At 58.0% G+C, this 12533-nt stretch overlaps 1 protein-coding gene across 6 annotated transcripts in view; it reads left to right on the top strand.

Annotated features, from left to right (window-relative positions):
• Positions 1-355: 355 nt before the first annotated feature.
• The window catches only part of SRGAP3 (SLIT-ROBO Rho GTPase activating protein 3), a 108676-nt gene continuing 96498 nt past the window's right edge, over positions 356-12533 (top strand). For 3 of the 6 annotated variants that reach the window (XR_014571353.1, XM_083795226.1, XM_083795224.1), the window contains exon 1: positions 356-516. Coding sequence is in view for 3 of the 6 variants with exons in the window: in XM_083795226.1 (XP_083651352.1) it covers positions 450-516 (67 nt within the window). In the remaining 3 variants the exon portion in view is untranslated. Of the gene's footprint in view, positions 517-983; positions 1357-12533 lie in introns of those variants that run through there. The other 3 variants (XM_083795225.1, XM_083795229.1, XM_083795223.1) reach the window with 3 other exon arrangements.

Below are 12533 nucleotides of genomic sequence, written 5' to 3'. Positions count from 1 at the left end.
GCGCGAGCTGCCCCTGGGCAGAGGCGAGCAGCTGCTCCCGGCCCGGCCCTGCCCGGCGCTGCCCCACCCCGGCCCCGGGCCCCGCCGCGCGCTGCCCGCCCGTGACGGGAGCGTCCCCCGCGGGGGGGCGGGGCCGCAGGTGCGGGCGGGGCGGGGCGAACCGATTGGCCCCGCCCCCTCTCGGCCCCGCCCCGCCCCTCTCGGTGAGGGCGGGGCCGGCAGCCGGAGGAGGGGCGCGGCCGCCCCGCCCCGCCCCGCCCCGCCCCGCCCCGCGCGCGACCTGAGCGCCGCCAGGCCCCGCCCCCCGCCCCGCCCCGCCCCGCCCCGCGCCGCTCCCGGGGGCCGGCGGCGCCGCTGCGGGCAGGGGCTGGGGCCGGGGCCGGGGCCGGGGCCGGGGCTGGGCCGGTGGCGGCGGCGCGGCGCGGCGGGGCCGCTGGGCCTCCCGCAAGATGTCCTCGCAGGGCAGGTTCAAGAAGGACAAGGAGATCATCGCCGAGTACGAGGCGCAAGTCAAGGGTGAGCGCCGCCGCCGGGCCGGCCTTTGTGTGCGGGGCCGGGGGCCGGGGGCCGGGGGCTGGGGGCTGGGGGCTGCAGCCGGGGGCCGCTCGGGGCTGGCCGCGGGCAGCCGGCGGCGCGCTCCCGGCCGGGCAGCGGGGGCGGTCCCGTGCCGAGCCGTGCCGTGCCGTGCCGAGCCGTGCCGCGGGGCCGGCAGGTGCCCGGCGGGGGCGGCGGGGCCGCGGCTCGGGGCCCCCGGGTGCGGCTCCTCGGGCCTTGCCGCCGCCCCCCGCCCCGCTCCCCCCACCGCGGGGCCTGCTCCCCGCGGGCCCGCTGCGGGGCTCCGGGGCCACGCCGCGCGGGTCCCGCCCGCGGGGGGCCGCCGGCAGCGGGGCGCTTTGTGTCGGGGCGCGGGGGGCTGCGCGCCGAGCTCACGGCTGCGGGGGCCCCTCGCGCCCGGCGCCGGGCCCCGAACCCGTCCGTGCCGCAGCCGGAGCCGGCAGGGCCGGCCCGTGCCCCCGGCGGGGTCTCGCCGCCCGCGGTCCCGCAGGGCCGGTCGGGGTGTGCGGCCAGGCAGAGCAGCGAGCCCCGCGCTCCCCGCGCGGCGGATGCAGGGCTCGTATCAGCAGCAAGCCGCTGTCGCTGGCTGCCCTGCGATTTCATGGAGAGCTTCGGTTTGTGGCAGCAGTCGGTACCGTAACAGCCGGTAATTCTGGCAGCCGATGGCCGTTCACCTCCGTGTCCGGCGTGAGCACACCTGGCTGCCTGCTCAGCGCCTTTCCGTTACCGTGTCCCCTCCGGCTCCCCCCGCTGCTGCGTGGAGGGGGCTCCCGTGTCCTTTGGGTTGGTTGCTCCACAAAGGTATGTGGGCGCTACGCTGTTAGGTCTCTGGTTAAGACCAAATTAATGACAACTAAAAAACAGCTTTTCTGAACGTTAACCTGTGCATGCGTAAACTCAACTGCATTTTCTCTAGAGGTCACTTAGCGCGTTGGACCCCGAGCTCCATTCGGTGATGCCTTGTCTTCACGTACCCTGCTTTGGGGAAGCAGCTGCGTAAATCCTGCAGTGCAGTGCCAGATGGAAGGGTTTTGGGGAAGGGGCTGGTGTTGGTTTTGTGCCATTGTTTACTTCCTTGCGTTTCAGTCTTTTGTAGTTGGCTTTGAGGAATGATGTAACAGTCACAACACGCTCTGCTCAGTGCCAATTACCTTTCTGCTTGTGTATAATTTGGGCAAATTGATGTTATTGCACCCTGCAGTTAAGCAGATGAAATATTCTTTTAGGCTGCGGTGCTGCTCTGTGCTGTGGGAGGGGAGGGAAGTCGCCTGCTTGCGCTGCGCGGCCCCGCGTCGCCGCGCCGTCCGGGCCAGGTGTGCTTCCCGGCTGCAGGCGGGGCTGCGCCTGGTCTGTTCCAAAAGGTTTTGCTGCAGACGTCGCTGATAGTTTTTGTCTTGTTGTTTGTAACTGGGATACTCATTTGCCGTGGTTCTTGTTGGCCTGACATCTGTCGTGGCCTCATGGTTTCCATATGCTGGGTCCTTAATGCCGGGGGTATGGGTAAGCGTGGTTTATTGCACCGCGGCGATCGCACTTTGGGCCACTTCTCTGGGCAGCAGTAACACAGGCAGACTTTGCTGGTGGGATCGTAATAATCGTCTTGATGCTATTCTGTGACTAATTGCATCTCCAGAAACATCCACGTCTGAGGGCACCCGCTCTGCGTTTTCATCTGAGTAACAGTTGACTGAGGTGCGGACGGGGTTTTCCGGTGAGGCAGGAGCAGCTCTGTGCCCCGTCGGCTCGTGGCGAGGGGGCTCCGGTGCCCGAGGTCCCGCTGCCAGCCGGGCCAGCCCCCGCCTCCCCCCTCGCCCGGCTGTCGCGCTGGGGTAAACGCCGCGCTCCAGGCCCGCCGCAGCTCTGCCGTAGGCTGCGTTTCCTCCTCGAGGAGGCAAACGGAGCTGGGCAGAAACACAGAGCGAAACACCTCTGCCGGGCCGCTGCAGGGCCTGAGGAGCGGGGTTCCTTGCAGGGCCGTGCGCTGCGGGCGCTCGTGTGCCGCCAGCGTGACACGGCCGCCCGCGGTGTCGGCGGGGCTGGCGCAGGGCTGCTCGGCCTCCAGCCTCCCGGTGCCCCGCGTCGCTGCCCTTCGCCTGGCTCCGCCTGGGGATTCCCTGCGGGTCGCCGCTGTCCCGGCTGCCCTGTTTGGTTGCCCGGGGGTTTAGTCCCTGTTCTGGTCTTACCTAAGCCCGTAGTGCCCTGCTGAAGAGTTACGGACACCCGAATCTCCTGAGAACGGCTGAAAAGGAAAAGAAATGGGGGAGGGGGAGGAGTGAGAGTGAAGGAGGCCAGCGGAAACGAGATGTTGGCACAGAACAACTGACAGATGAAGATGATAAAAGATGAAAACTTGAGGAAGTGCTGTCTTGTAATGGGGGACGGGGCTGAAATCCCAGCACGGCGGCGCTCCCCATGGCGCGGCTGGGCGAAAAGCAGGGGGAAGCTGGAAAACCCCACACGTGAGCTGCGGGGAGCGCGTCTGCGTGGGTGCAGGTGAAAGCAGTTCGCAGTGGCGCTGCCTTTAAAAGGTGTCGGAGATAGAAATGGCTGGGTCCTGGCCTGCACGGTCTGCAGGGCACTCTGCAAGGTGTCCAGTGGCGTGCGGGGGGGTCTCGCGGGGCAGTAACCGCCTGGCAGTGCTGAAATGCAGAAAAACTGGGCTCTGCGGCTAAAGACCTGACAGGCAACTAGGCATAACATGGCAAAAACATATACATATATTGCTTAGAGTGATTTTTTGGGAAGTTCTGCTGAAAACCTTCCTGCTTGGGCTGTTGAAGAGCAGAGCAAAGGCCCCGAGCAGGGCGTGCAGAGCGTGTCGATAAGAGCGCGCAGCTGAGCCCTGCCCCGACCTCCTGCGCTCCGGGGCGCTGCAGTGCCAGTAAAAATCGATGAGTCCACACTTTGTGTGGGGAGCGCGATTGGCGTAAGTGGAATTTAACTGGTGAATAAGCGTCGTGCACAGGGGTGATTTATCAGCCATGATGACTCTGTATCTTCTTTCCCTCTCTGCAGAATCGTATCTGCTTTTCTCGTGGCGGGAAGGAGTCATCCTGAAAGTGCTTTGAGCAGATAAAGGGTGCGCGGCGTGTGTGCGTGCGCCTACGCGTGCACAGGGGTCGGGGCTCTGGTGGGGAGCGCTGCCTGCTGGGCACACCGCTGCTGGGGCTGAAAGCGCGGGCACGGCTGCGCGTGGCACGGGGCGAGGCAAGGCGCCCGAGGCTTTGGGCCGCTGCCTCTTCGTTTTAGGAGTGGAAATACCTAATCATTGCTGCCTGGGTGGCTGCTGCAGGCTGCCTGTCCTGCTGGCTCTCTGCAGCGTGTGCCATCTGTCTGCGGATGGGGACCTCTCTCCTCCACCCCTCCTGACTCCGTTCGCTGCCGACAGGCACGTTCCCGCGGCGCGCTCCCTGCTGTCAGCTGCGTCCCCGCTTTCCCTGCTGCTGCTGCTCTGCATCCTGCTTCAGCTCTCAGGAGGTGAGAGGGCTGGCAGCAGATGCTTGTGTGACGACACAAGAAAGAAGGCATTAAGTGTACTTTTTAGGAGGCAGGTTTTCTTATTTGTCTGTCTTAGATTCGTGGACAGGAATGGTTGCATTAAAAATAAATACTAATAAAGATGTGGCCACATATTTACAGCTACCTCGGTGAAGCTGCTTGTGGAGTATTGAGTACAGGAGATCCGTAGACGCGTGCTTTCAGACATACAATTTTAATTGGTCTATCTGGGCAGAGTGATAAACAAATGTCTTTTCTTCCTCATTACTGTCAAATGCATGATTTGTTGCTCTAAATACGGCAAAACTAACCAGTTTTAATTATGTAGACGGAACCGTCTATGGTAGAGCATAATAAATCTTGCAGAAAATGGGGCATCCTGTTGATTGTCTCTTAAATTTCATACTGCCTTCTGAAGCTATTTTTTTAACCCCAGCAAAATTCGGGTCGTTGTGCGATCTGTTTGGTTGTTGTGGGCAGGAAGGCTGCTGTGATTCAGTAGCACCCCGTTCTGTTGTACGGCTGGCAGGTGCAAAGCATCCGCGGTGATCCTCAAGACTGTAGGCTTCAAATGGCACGTCTGGCTGCAAAGTGGTAAAGAGAGTTTCTCGTGCGTTAAGGACTCTTAGTTGTTGTTTGAGTTGCGAGTAGATCTAGCGTTTTGATGGATTTAGCATGCAAAAATATTAAAAAGGTTTACAAACCCGGGGCCAAAGAGAACCAAAGTGGTTTTCTTCCCCATTTTCACAGGAGAACTGCAGGTTAGGTTAATTTATCATTGCTTGTTAGCTTCATTGTATCTTTCTATTGCAGCAGCTGCATCCTTTCTTTTATGTATATTCTCGTTTCCTACCTTATGGCCTCCCTCCATTTTGCTCAGAGAATTTTGGGAAAACTTCCGTACCAGCCTGTTTTCCGGGATTATGGCTTGCTTAGGTGGAAAGCTCGGTTGCGCTTGGAGAGGCATCGAGGCTTGAAACTCGACAGCCCAGATAACCTGGCAGTTCTGTGCAAAAGAGAGGTGAGTTCCACCCTCTGGACTGTCCTGTACATAACTGCTAAACGTTTGTGGAGCCTTACTTGGGGAGCCATCTGCAACAGACAGAAACGAGATCTGATTCATTAGAATCAGCCACGGGACTTCAGAATAAGCACTCGGCGTTGCTCCTTGTTCAGCCGATTGCAGTGCAGGTTTGCTTGTTGTTACCTGCCATTTATCCGTGGTGTTTCCTCACTGGGGTCTGATAGTGTGGTGCTGACAGATGGATTTCACACGGGACCCCACCCGCCAGGGCTGGGAAGGCCACGTCTGGAGAAGAGCAGAGACGAACGTGTATGCAATTTGTAATAAAGATTAATTGGTGGTCTCTAATGGGAACAGATTGAATCTATCAGGGATGTTTCCTGCTACGCTAACGTCCAGCGTGCATCGGCAGAAGCTGGGACAGTGCAGCTGAACAATCAGGCTCCTGCAGGAGACTGGAGCCGACAGCGGTGTGCATCTGCCTTGCCGAAAGGCTGTGGGGTTGGGCCTGCTCCGCGGTCACTGGGAGAAAGAGCCAGCGGCCCACGGGGCCTGGTTAGAGGTGTGTGTGTGGGGGTGCCTCGTATCTGTGTACCTGTCCGCATGTGGCCAGGTGCTCTCCCTGCCAGCTCAGAGCGTGGGGACAGTACTGGGTTAATTGGTTTTGAAGGAAAAGATGGACATCACTGAAGTGTTTTTTCCTTATCGTACACAGCTCTTCGGCACTAGCAGTTTTTGAAGCTCTTTAAGCAAATGCTGCAGAGTGCCCCTGGCAGGGTGAAACAGGGAAGCGTCGCTTTTGTTTTGAAGATGGAGGAGCTGGGGAAGGGACGGGCGATGAGTCCAGGTGCCCAGGTGTGCTGCGGGGCTGTGCTTCCTCTGCCCGCACCTCGTCGCTGCCCGCAGCCAGGTTATGTGCGCAGGGAGCGGAGGCTGGGCTTCTCGCCACGTCCTGAGCTGGAGGGGGAAACTGAAGCACTGGGTTAAAGCTCCGTAGTGTGGTCTGACCCATCGCAGCAGGGCAGGAGTGGCATTTAGCAGCGGGACCGAAGCCTCTCTGTGCATGGGGGATCCTGTCTGAAATGGAAGCAGGAAGCTGCGGGCCCTCGCTGGCTGGACGAGGGCTTTCCGCCATGCTCGGGCATGATGGTGTGTGGCTCTGTTGGCTTTTGGATTTTCTTTTCCTTTGGGTTAAAAAGAAATGTCTTGTACGGATATGGATTCTTCTGTCCTTCAGACCTTTGCCCACGGGAGCAGCCCGTCCCCGCGGTGGTGGCTGTGAGCTCCAGGATCAGCGCTTACTGCTGCGAAGGTCCCGCCTGGCCTGGTCTTTGTTCATGGGGGTCTGAGAGGAATTCCCCGTGTTCTGGCCGAGGTGGTGAAAATGATCCCTGGCAGAGACAGGGAGACCAGCACGGCCTCCGCAGGAGAGCTTGCATGCTTTCATTGCTTTCGCTGCCCTCCTCTCGCCGGGCTGTGGAGGGGGAAGCTGCATGTCCCCCGCGCCCCCGCTGGCCAGGGGCACACGGCGAGGCCGAAGTTTGGGGGGGCCCACCAGGCTCCTGCTGCCACGGCGTGGCCTGAGGCCTTCGTGTCCCTGGGCCCTCGCTCGGGCTGGGGTGGCCTCCGAGGGGGTCTGGGGGCAGATGGGGCTGTGGGGGCGAGACTGGGTGCTGCCGTCAGAGCCCTGCTGACTGCGGTCCGTTCAGCCTTCATGTCACTGACTTTCTTCTGAAGCTTGGGAAAAGTGAAATCCAGCACGGAGCCATGCCGTGGTGAAGAGGGCTCCCTTGGGCTTTATCCTGTTTAGGAGGCCTGCTTTATGCCCTTGAGCCCCTGCCTCGGGCTCAAGGCCTCGTGTGGAGCCAGGGGTGGGCGCACACACGCCTGGAGCACCCTCGGCAGCTCCTGCGAGGTGTGTGTGTGTGTGTGTCCTCGGGAAGGCGTCCGCGCCGCGAGCCTCCGCCCCGGCGGAGCACAAGCGCTGTGGTCCTGCGGCGCCTCTGCTCAGTGCCGTGCCCTGACAGCAAGCAAGGGTGTTCTGAGCTTGTAAACCCAGTCACTTTCTGTTTTAGTAACTGATGGGTGTCTGGGTGTAGTAGGTGTTACTTATCAGCCTGCCCTTCTTGTGATGGTAATGGAAACCTCTTGCAGCCCTTCCGCACGGCCTGCAGCTAGTCCTGGTCCCAGGCGAAGAGTTTTAAGGGCTGTAACAGTGCAGCACCGAGTGCGCTTCGGGCAGTTACCAGGCGTTTATAAGCCTCTGCAAGGGGTATATTTGAATTTCTGTGTGCACGGTTTCAACATCTGTTGAGAGCAGGATTTACTCCCATTCTGCTGGCCCATTGAAAGTGGGGGAAAAAACCCAACCCTTTGAACTCTTAAATTTTTGTTGCCTGAATTTGGCCTTGTGTCAGTAGCTGTTTTCCAGCACACCACCCAGCAGCGACATCAGTCACTCTCTGAAATGCATTTTCCGACTTCAGAGGCGTTCATGGACCTGACGTGGCCAGTGGCTGCGCGGCTCAGGCGAGTAACGCGTGGCTGCAGGCTGGGGGGGCAGCGACGGGGTGTGGGTCACTGCTCTCCTCCAGCAGGTAGTGTGGAGTGATCTCCCCCTTCTTACAGCCTGGATGCCAATTTAATCCTGAATGTTCGTTTAATCCCAGAAGGCTTTTGCTATGCTGCCAGCAAACCTTCCTCTTTAAAAAAGATGAGTGTTTCTTACTAATAAGCATTGTGCTGTTTGCCCCACCTCTGTGTATTTTATTAGTATGTATCATAGCAGCAAGGGAGGACATAGAAACGAATAAACAGTATGAGCCCACGCATTGACAGTGGTAATAATAGTTTATGGCTATCACTGATGACCTCCTTCGGGTTTCCAGTCTTCTCCCAGTGCGCCTGCTTCGTGCCTGCAGTTGTTGGATGCACTTTAAGCTGTTCACATCTCCCAGAGCCTGGCTCGTAAGCTGTTCTCTGGAAAACTGGCCCGAGCTGACTTATTTTGATGTCCCTTTTCTCACCTCTGGAAGGCAGCTGCAGTGGTTTGGGGAGAGGCAGCTCTGAGCAGCATATTGCAACACACAGTTTTAGGAGAGGAAGCGGAGTATCAAAATAAAATTGCTGGGGAAATTACAGGGTTGTAGCATTATTCCCCAGTCTGGGATGGAGTCGGTGTGACAGGAGTGGTGTGCTTCTGAGTGCCACAGTGCTGTGAGGTTGTGAGCGATGGCGAGCGCTCAGCACCTTGGTTTTAGAGTTCATGTGAAAAATGGCACCATCAGCAGCACAGCATCCCTCATGTGCCAGGCCGGGGGATATACAGCCTTGTTATTTATCCCAGCATTGTCGTTACTCATCAGTGAGGAGGCAGCTGTTAGGATCCCGTCCATGGCAGGGAGGGAGAGGCTTTAAATCATCCTCTTTGTTTTAAATCATGCACTTTCTGTTAAATCATCCTTTTTATTTTAAGTCTTAGCCTTTTTTTAAAAACAAAGATATGTAAAGAGGTGTAGTGTTACAATTCCAACGTGGAAATCGAAGCTTCTGTGGTCGTGCTTTCTGGAAGGCTGGGCCCCAGGTTTAGCTCTGCGGGCACAGCCTTGTCGGAGGGGAGCAGCAGCTGCGGGGCAGCTTCGCCTGTGCATGCAGGCGCTGGTGCTGGCGGGTTTGTTCGGGTGTGTGGAGCGGTGTCTGTCCGTCCGTACTGACGTGACTTCCACAGTTTGGGAGCCCCTGCTATGGGAGAGGTCAGGAGGCTCAGGGCTCTGGGAACTGGGAGAAGGGTACGGCTGCGAGATTCTTCTGCTTATGCATCTGGTGCTGCGGCGCTGCCTTAAAACATTGTGCCACCCTAATTGGTGGACACTAGTGACAAAACGGTTTCTGTTAACTTTACCGATGTCCTCCTCTGAGTGCTGAAGCCGTGCTGACATGCCGGGGAGGTGCTCCATGACAACACCGAGTGCTGCAGGCTCTTGGGCTGGGCGCTGAGAGTTTAGGAAAATTGCACAGCCAACAGCCCCGGGAAAGAATTTGCATTAGTGTCTGTTACTCTTCTTTCCTTTGGAGCTAAAGAATTGCTTTGAAGAGGGAGGGAAGAAAAAAAGGTTTTACTTTATCACCTAGGCCTTTGGGAGGATCTGTCATGCGTGCAGGGATTGCAGTCACTTGTGCATCTTACTGCGTAAAGAAGCTCTGTAAGGCATTGCTCTGTCTTGCAGGCAGCTCAGCTTTGCAGACGTTCTGACAGAAAAAGATGGAGCTTCCGTGCACGCACCATTCCTACAATTCCTTGCTTGTGTCTTCACTGGACAGGCACAGAGGAGAGGGGGTTGCTCCTTAGGAGAATCTCTTTGATTTTTAGGTTTGTTCCAGTGCCCTGGCCTCTGAGCATCAGGGGCCTGTGTACAAAACAAACGGCGAAGAGGGGATGCAGCTGTTTGGGACCGCTCAGGGCTGCAGCTCCTTAGGGCAAGGATTTTAACTGGGAAGCAGTTGGTTTGGTTATTATGTAGACAGCAAAGCTGGCTGATTAGGTGAGAGTCAGTGTTGTTTTACTGTCTGGTAAGATAAAATGCTTGAAAAGAAAGCGGAACACACATACACTGGAGTCCCCGCTTTCTGCTTTTCTTTCTTCAAGGACATTTAGCTCTGGTGCTATAATTTAATCACTGACGTTAGAGAACAACTTGTAAAAGAGTGAGAGCCAAGGGTGAAGCTGGTGGTGCCGTGGGTTCACGCCGGTGTTGCAGCATGGACGCGCGGTGGCTGCGGAGCCGGGTGGGGACGTCTGTTCTGCCCCGTCCCCGGGGTGCTCGGGCCGCTCGGCGGAGGCCTCGGGGCAGGAGGATGCGCTGACAGCTGGTGGAGACACATCAGGCCTCCCAGGAAAGCATTGCTGCGGGCAGCCGTTTCTGCCTCCGTGCCCCTGGGAGGATGTGGTATCTCCCCTGGGGGACAGCGTGCCCGACGTGACAGCGTAAGGGTGGGCAAGTCCCGCTCTTGCTAAGTGCTGTTTGGAAATGACTCGGCTGCTGCCGAGCACAGCTCCTCCCGGAGGGCTTGAGGCGAGTCCCCCCGCAGGGGTGAGCTGCCTCCCGTCAGTGCTGGCACGTGGTGCTCCGTGCCCTTGATCGCGTGCCAAAATCCTTGCCGGCAGGAGGAGTCACGCAGCGTACGCTGCGAGATTTGAAAACAGTCACAATGAATCCTTCGCCTTGCTGCTTGTACCGCGGTCACTGAAACGTCGGCCTCGGCCTCCATAAAGCCAAAGCGGGGAGTCTGGCAAGGGCCCCCTCCTCGGGGCTCCCCTTCCTGCGGTGGAAGGCCTCGCTGGCTGCCACGGAGAGCGGTGCTCCAGGGACAGCGCCGCGTACAGGAGTGCTGGTCCCTTGCTGCGAAATTGTTTGTACGTTGCTGCTCAGTAGGGTTCAATCTGCCGAGTGTAGGCTGGGGCATTGTGGTGTGTTGTGAGTTTGCAGTGCAGCCTAATGATTGTTTCTTTTTGGAGACGGGCACATTTTTAAAGGGCTGAGTACTTTTGCAGTCGATATTATGCACAGTTAAGCATGCTGAAGTCAGCACAATCAGACATCATGCTTCAGGGTTGGATGTGATTGCTGGAGAGATCAGAAAACAATTTCTGCTCCCGTGTAGAGCATTACACAATTGGCTGGATACGTTATAGCTTCCCCTGCAGCATCAGAGTGATGCTCCGAGAGAGGCCGCCGGATTAAATAACACCGGCGTTTCTGTAAATACCCATGTAATTGATTCAAAATACGTGCGAGCACCGAAGATTTGGTTCCCCTGCTTCGAGAGGCAGGCGGGAGCGCGGCGTCGAGCTCTGGGGCGAGGCGGCGGCGCGGGCTGGGGCAGGAGGGCAGCGCCGGGCGGCAGGAGCAGGAGCCGGCTCCTTGAGCTCTGCCTCGCGTCTGAGAGACGGAGGCTGCTCGGGTGCCGGCGGTTTGCTTCCCCCAGGTGCCCCCTGCAGTGCCCCGGCGGCCGGGTGCTGTGCGCGCTGTGGGATTTGCCTTCAACCTGCTGCCGGGGAGGTCTCTCAGCCCCCGGGCTGACGGCGGTGATGGGGCTCCCGGCGGCCCCGCCGCCCTCGCCGGTGAGCTGAGCGCTCCCAGCCGCCGCTTCCTGTTGTCGAGCGAGGGTGCAGGCCGGGGCGAGCGGCAGGGACGGGTCCTCAGCCCCGCCGCGCCGGGGACGTGTCAGCGGGTGCTCCGGGTTTGCCGCGGCTGCAGCCTGGGCGTAGACCCATCGCGGGCGGGGAGACGCGAGTTCTGTAGGTGCCGTACCGACACCCCGGTAATTCAGGACAGCCAGCCTTGCTCTGCTGGGAGCTGGGGCGTTTCACACCTCGGGGCAACCGGAGGGTGTTTTGTGGCTGGGGCTGCCTGTGTACATCCGCCAGAGGCACGGAGAAGAGGGTGCTCGTGTCGGTTTTCTGCAGCACGTGGCTCCCAAGCGTGCTGTGCGGGTGTCAGCACCTCCAGCGTGCCCAGAGAAGCTCGGGCAGTTGTCATCCCAGCGTCACGTCTCCGTGTGTGGGAACTCTTCGAAATGGCTGTAGCAGCCATATATAGAAACCCTGCAAGATGAACCTTTTACTCCGCTGGATTTTCCTTAGACCACTCTTTATTTTAGTTTCCACTGAATACAGCCCATGTTTTGTAGGGACTTTCATATTGCCCGTTTGTTTTACTACTGAAGTGAATGGAAATTCTACTGCTGTAATAAATGAAACTGGGAATTACGACAGAGGTTCTAAGTGTATTTTTGGGTAGTTAGGGAGAAACCTGAGGAGGTATGGTAAAAGCTGAAGAAAAATAAAATAGCAGTGTTGAAGCATTTTTAACTTAGAGCACACCGAGTGAATCGGGAATCACGGTCTCAGCAGCAGGTTCTTACAAAGCCTTTTTGTTTCTTCTAACACTCTACATGATGGCATTCCAAGTGATTCATGTTTTAAAAGCAGTTTTTCCTGTGCAGCACTTCTCTGCTCTTGACCTACTCCTGCTAAAATCCCTAAAGAGACAATAAGCAAACATACTGTAAGTGAAAATGTCATATTTATAAACCCCTGCAAGTGAAACCATAACACAAAAAGTATTTACATAGCCATTGTTCTTGCGGGATGGCAGTTGGAGGTACTCTGCTTCATACAAGAGGTCAGATCAAAACTAAGGGCGAGGAGAAGAAAAACACACGCGCCTTCTTTGCCTCTCCTATCGCAGGCAAGTTCTCGTCCATCTCGGGGCTGTGCTGTTGATGTGGTTCCCTACAGCTGCCGCGGAAAGGGGCCTGTGTGTCACTGCCGTGCAGATGCTTTCCAGCGCAGTGAGCCGGCTCCGGGTCGGGTGGGAGAGGACCGTACGCAGACGGCTTGCCTCTCCCGAGGGCTGGGGGCAGGAGATAACTTCGCAGGTCGCAAAAGCAGAGA

This window comes from Anser anser (genome assembly GCF_964211835.1).
Source record: "Anser anser genome assembly, chromosome: 12".
NCBI classification, from domain to species: Eukaryota; Metazoa; Chordata; class Aves; order Anseriformes; family Anatidae; genus Anser; species Anser anser.
This window is presented reverse-complemented; position numbering and strand designations above follow the sequence as displayed.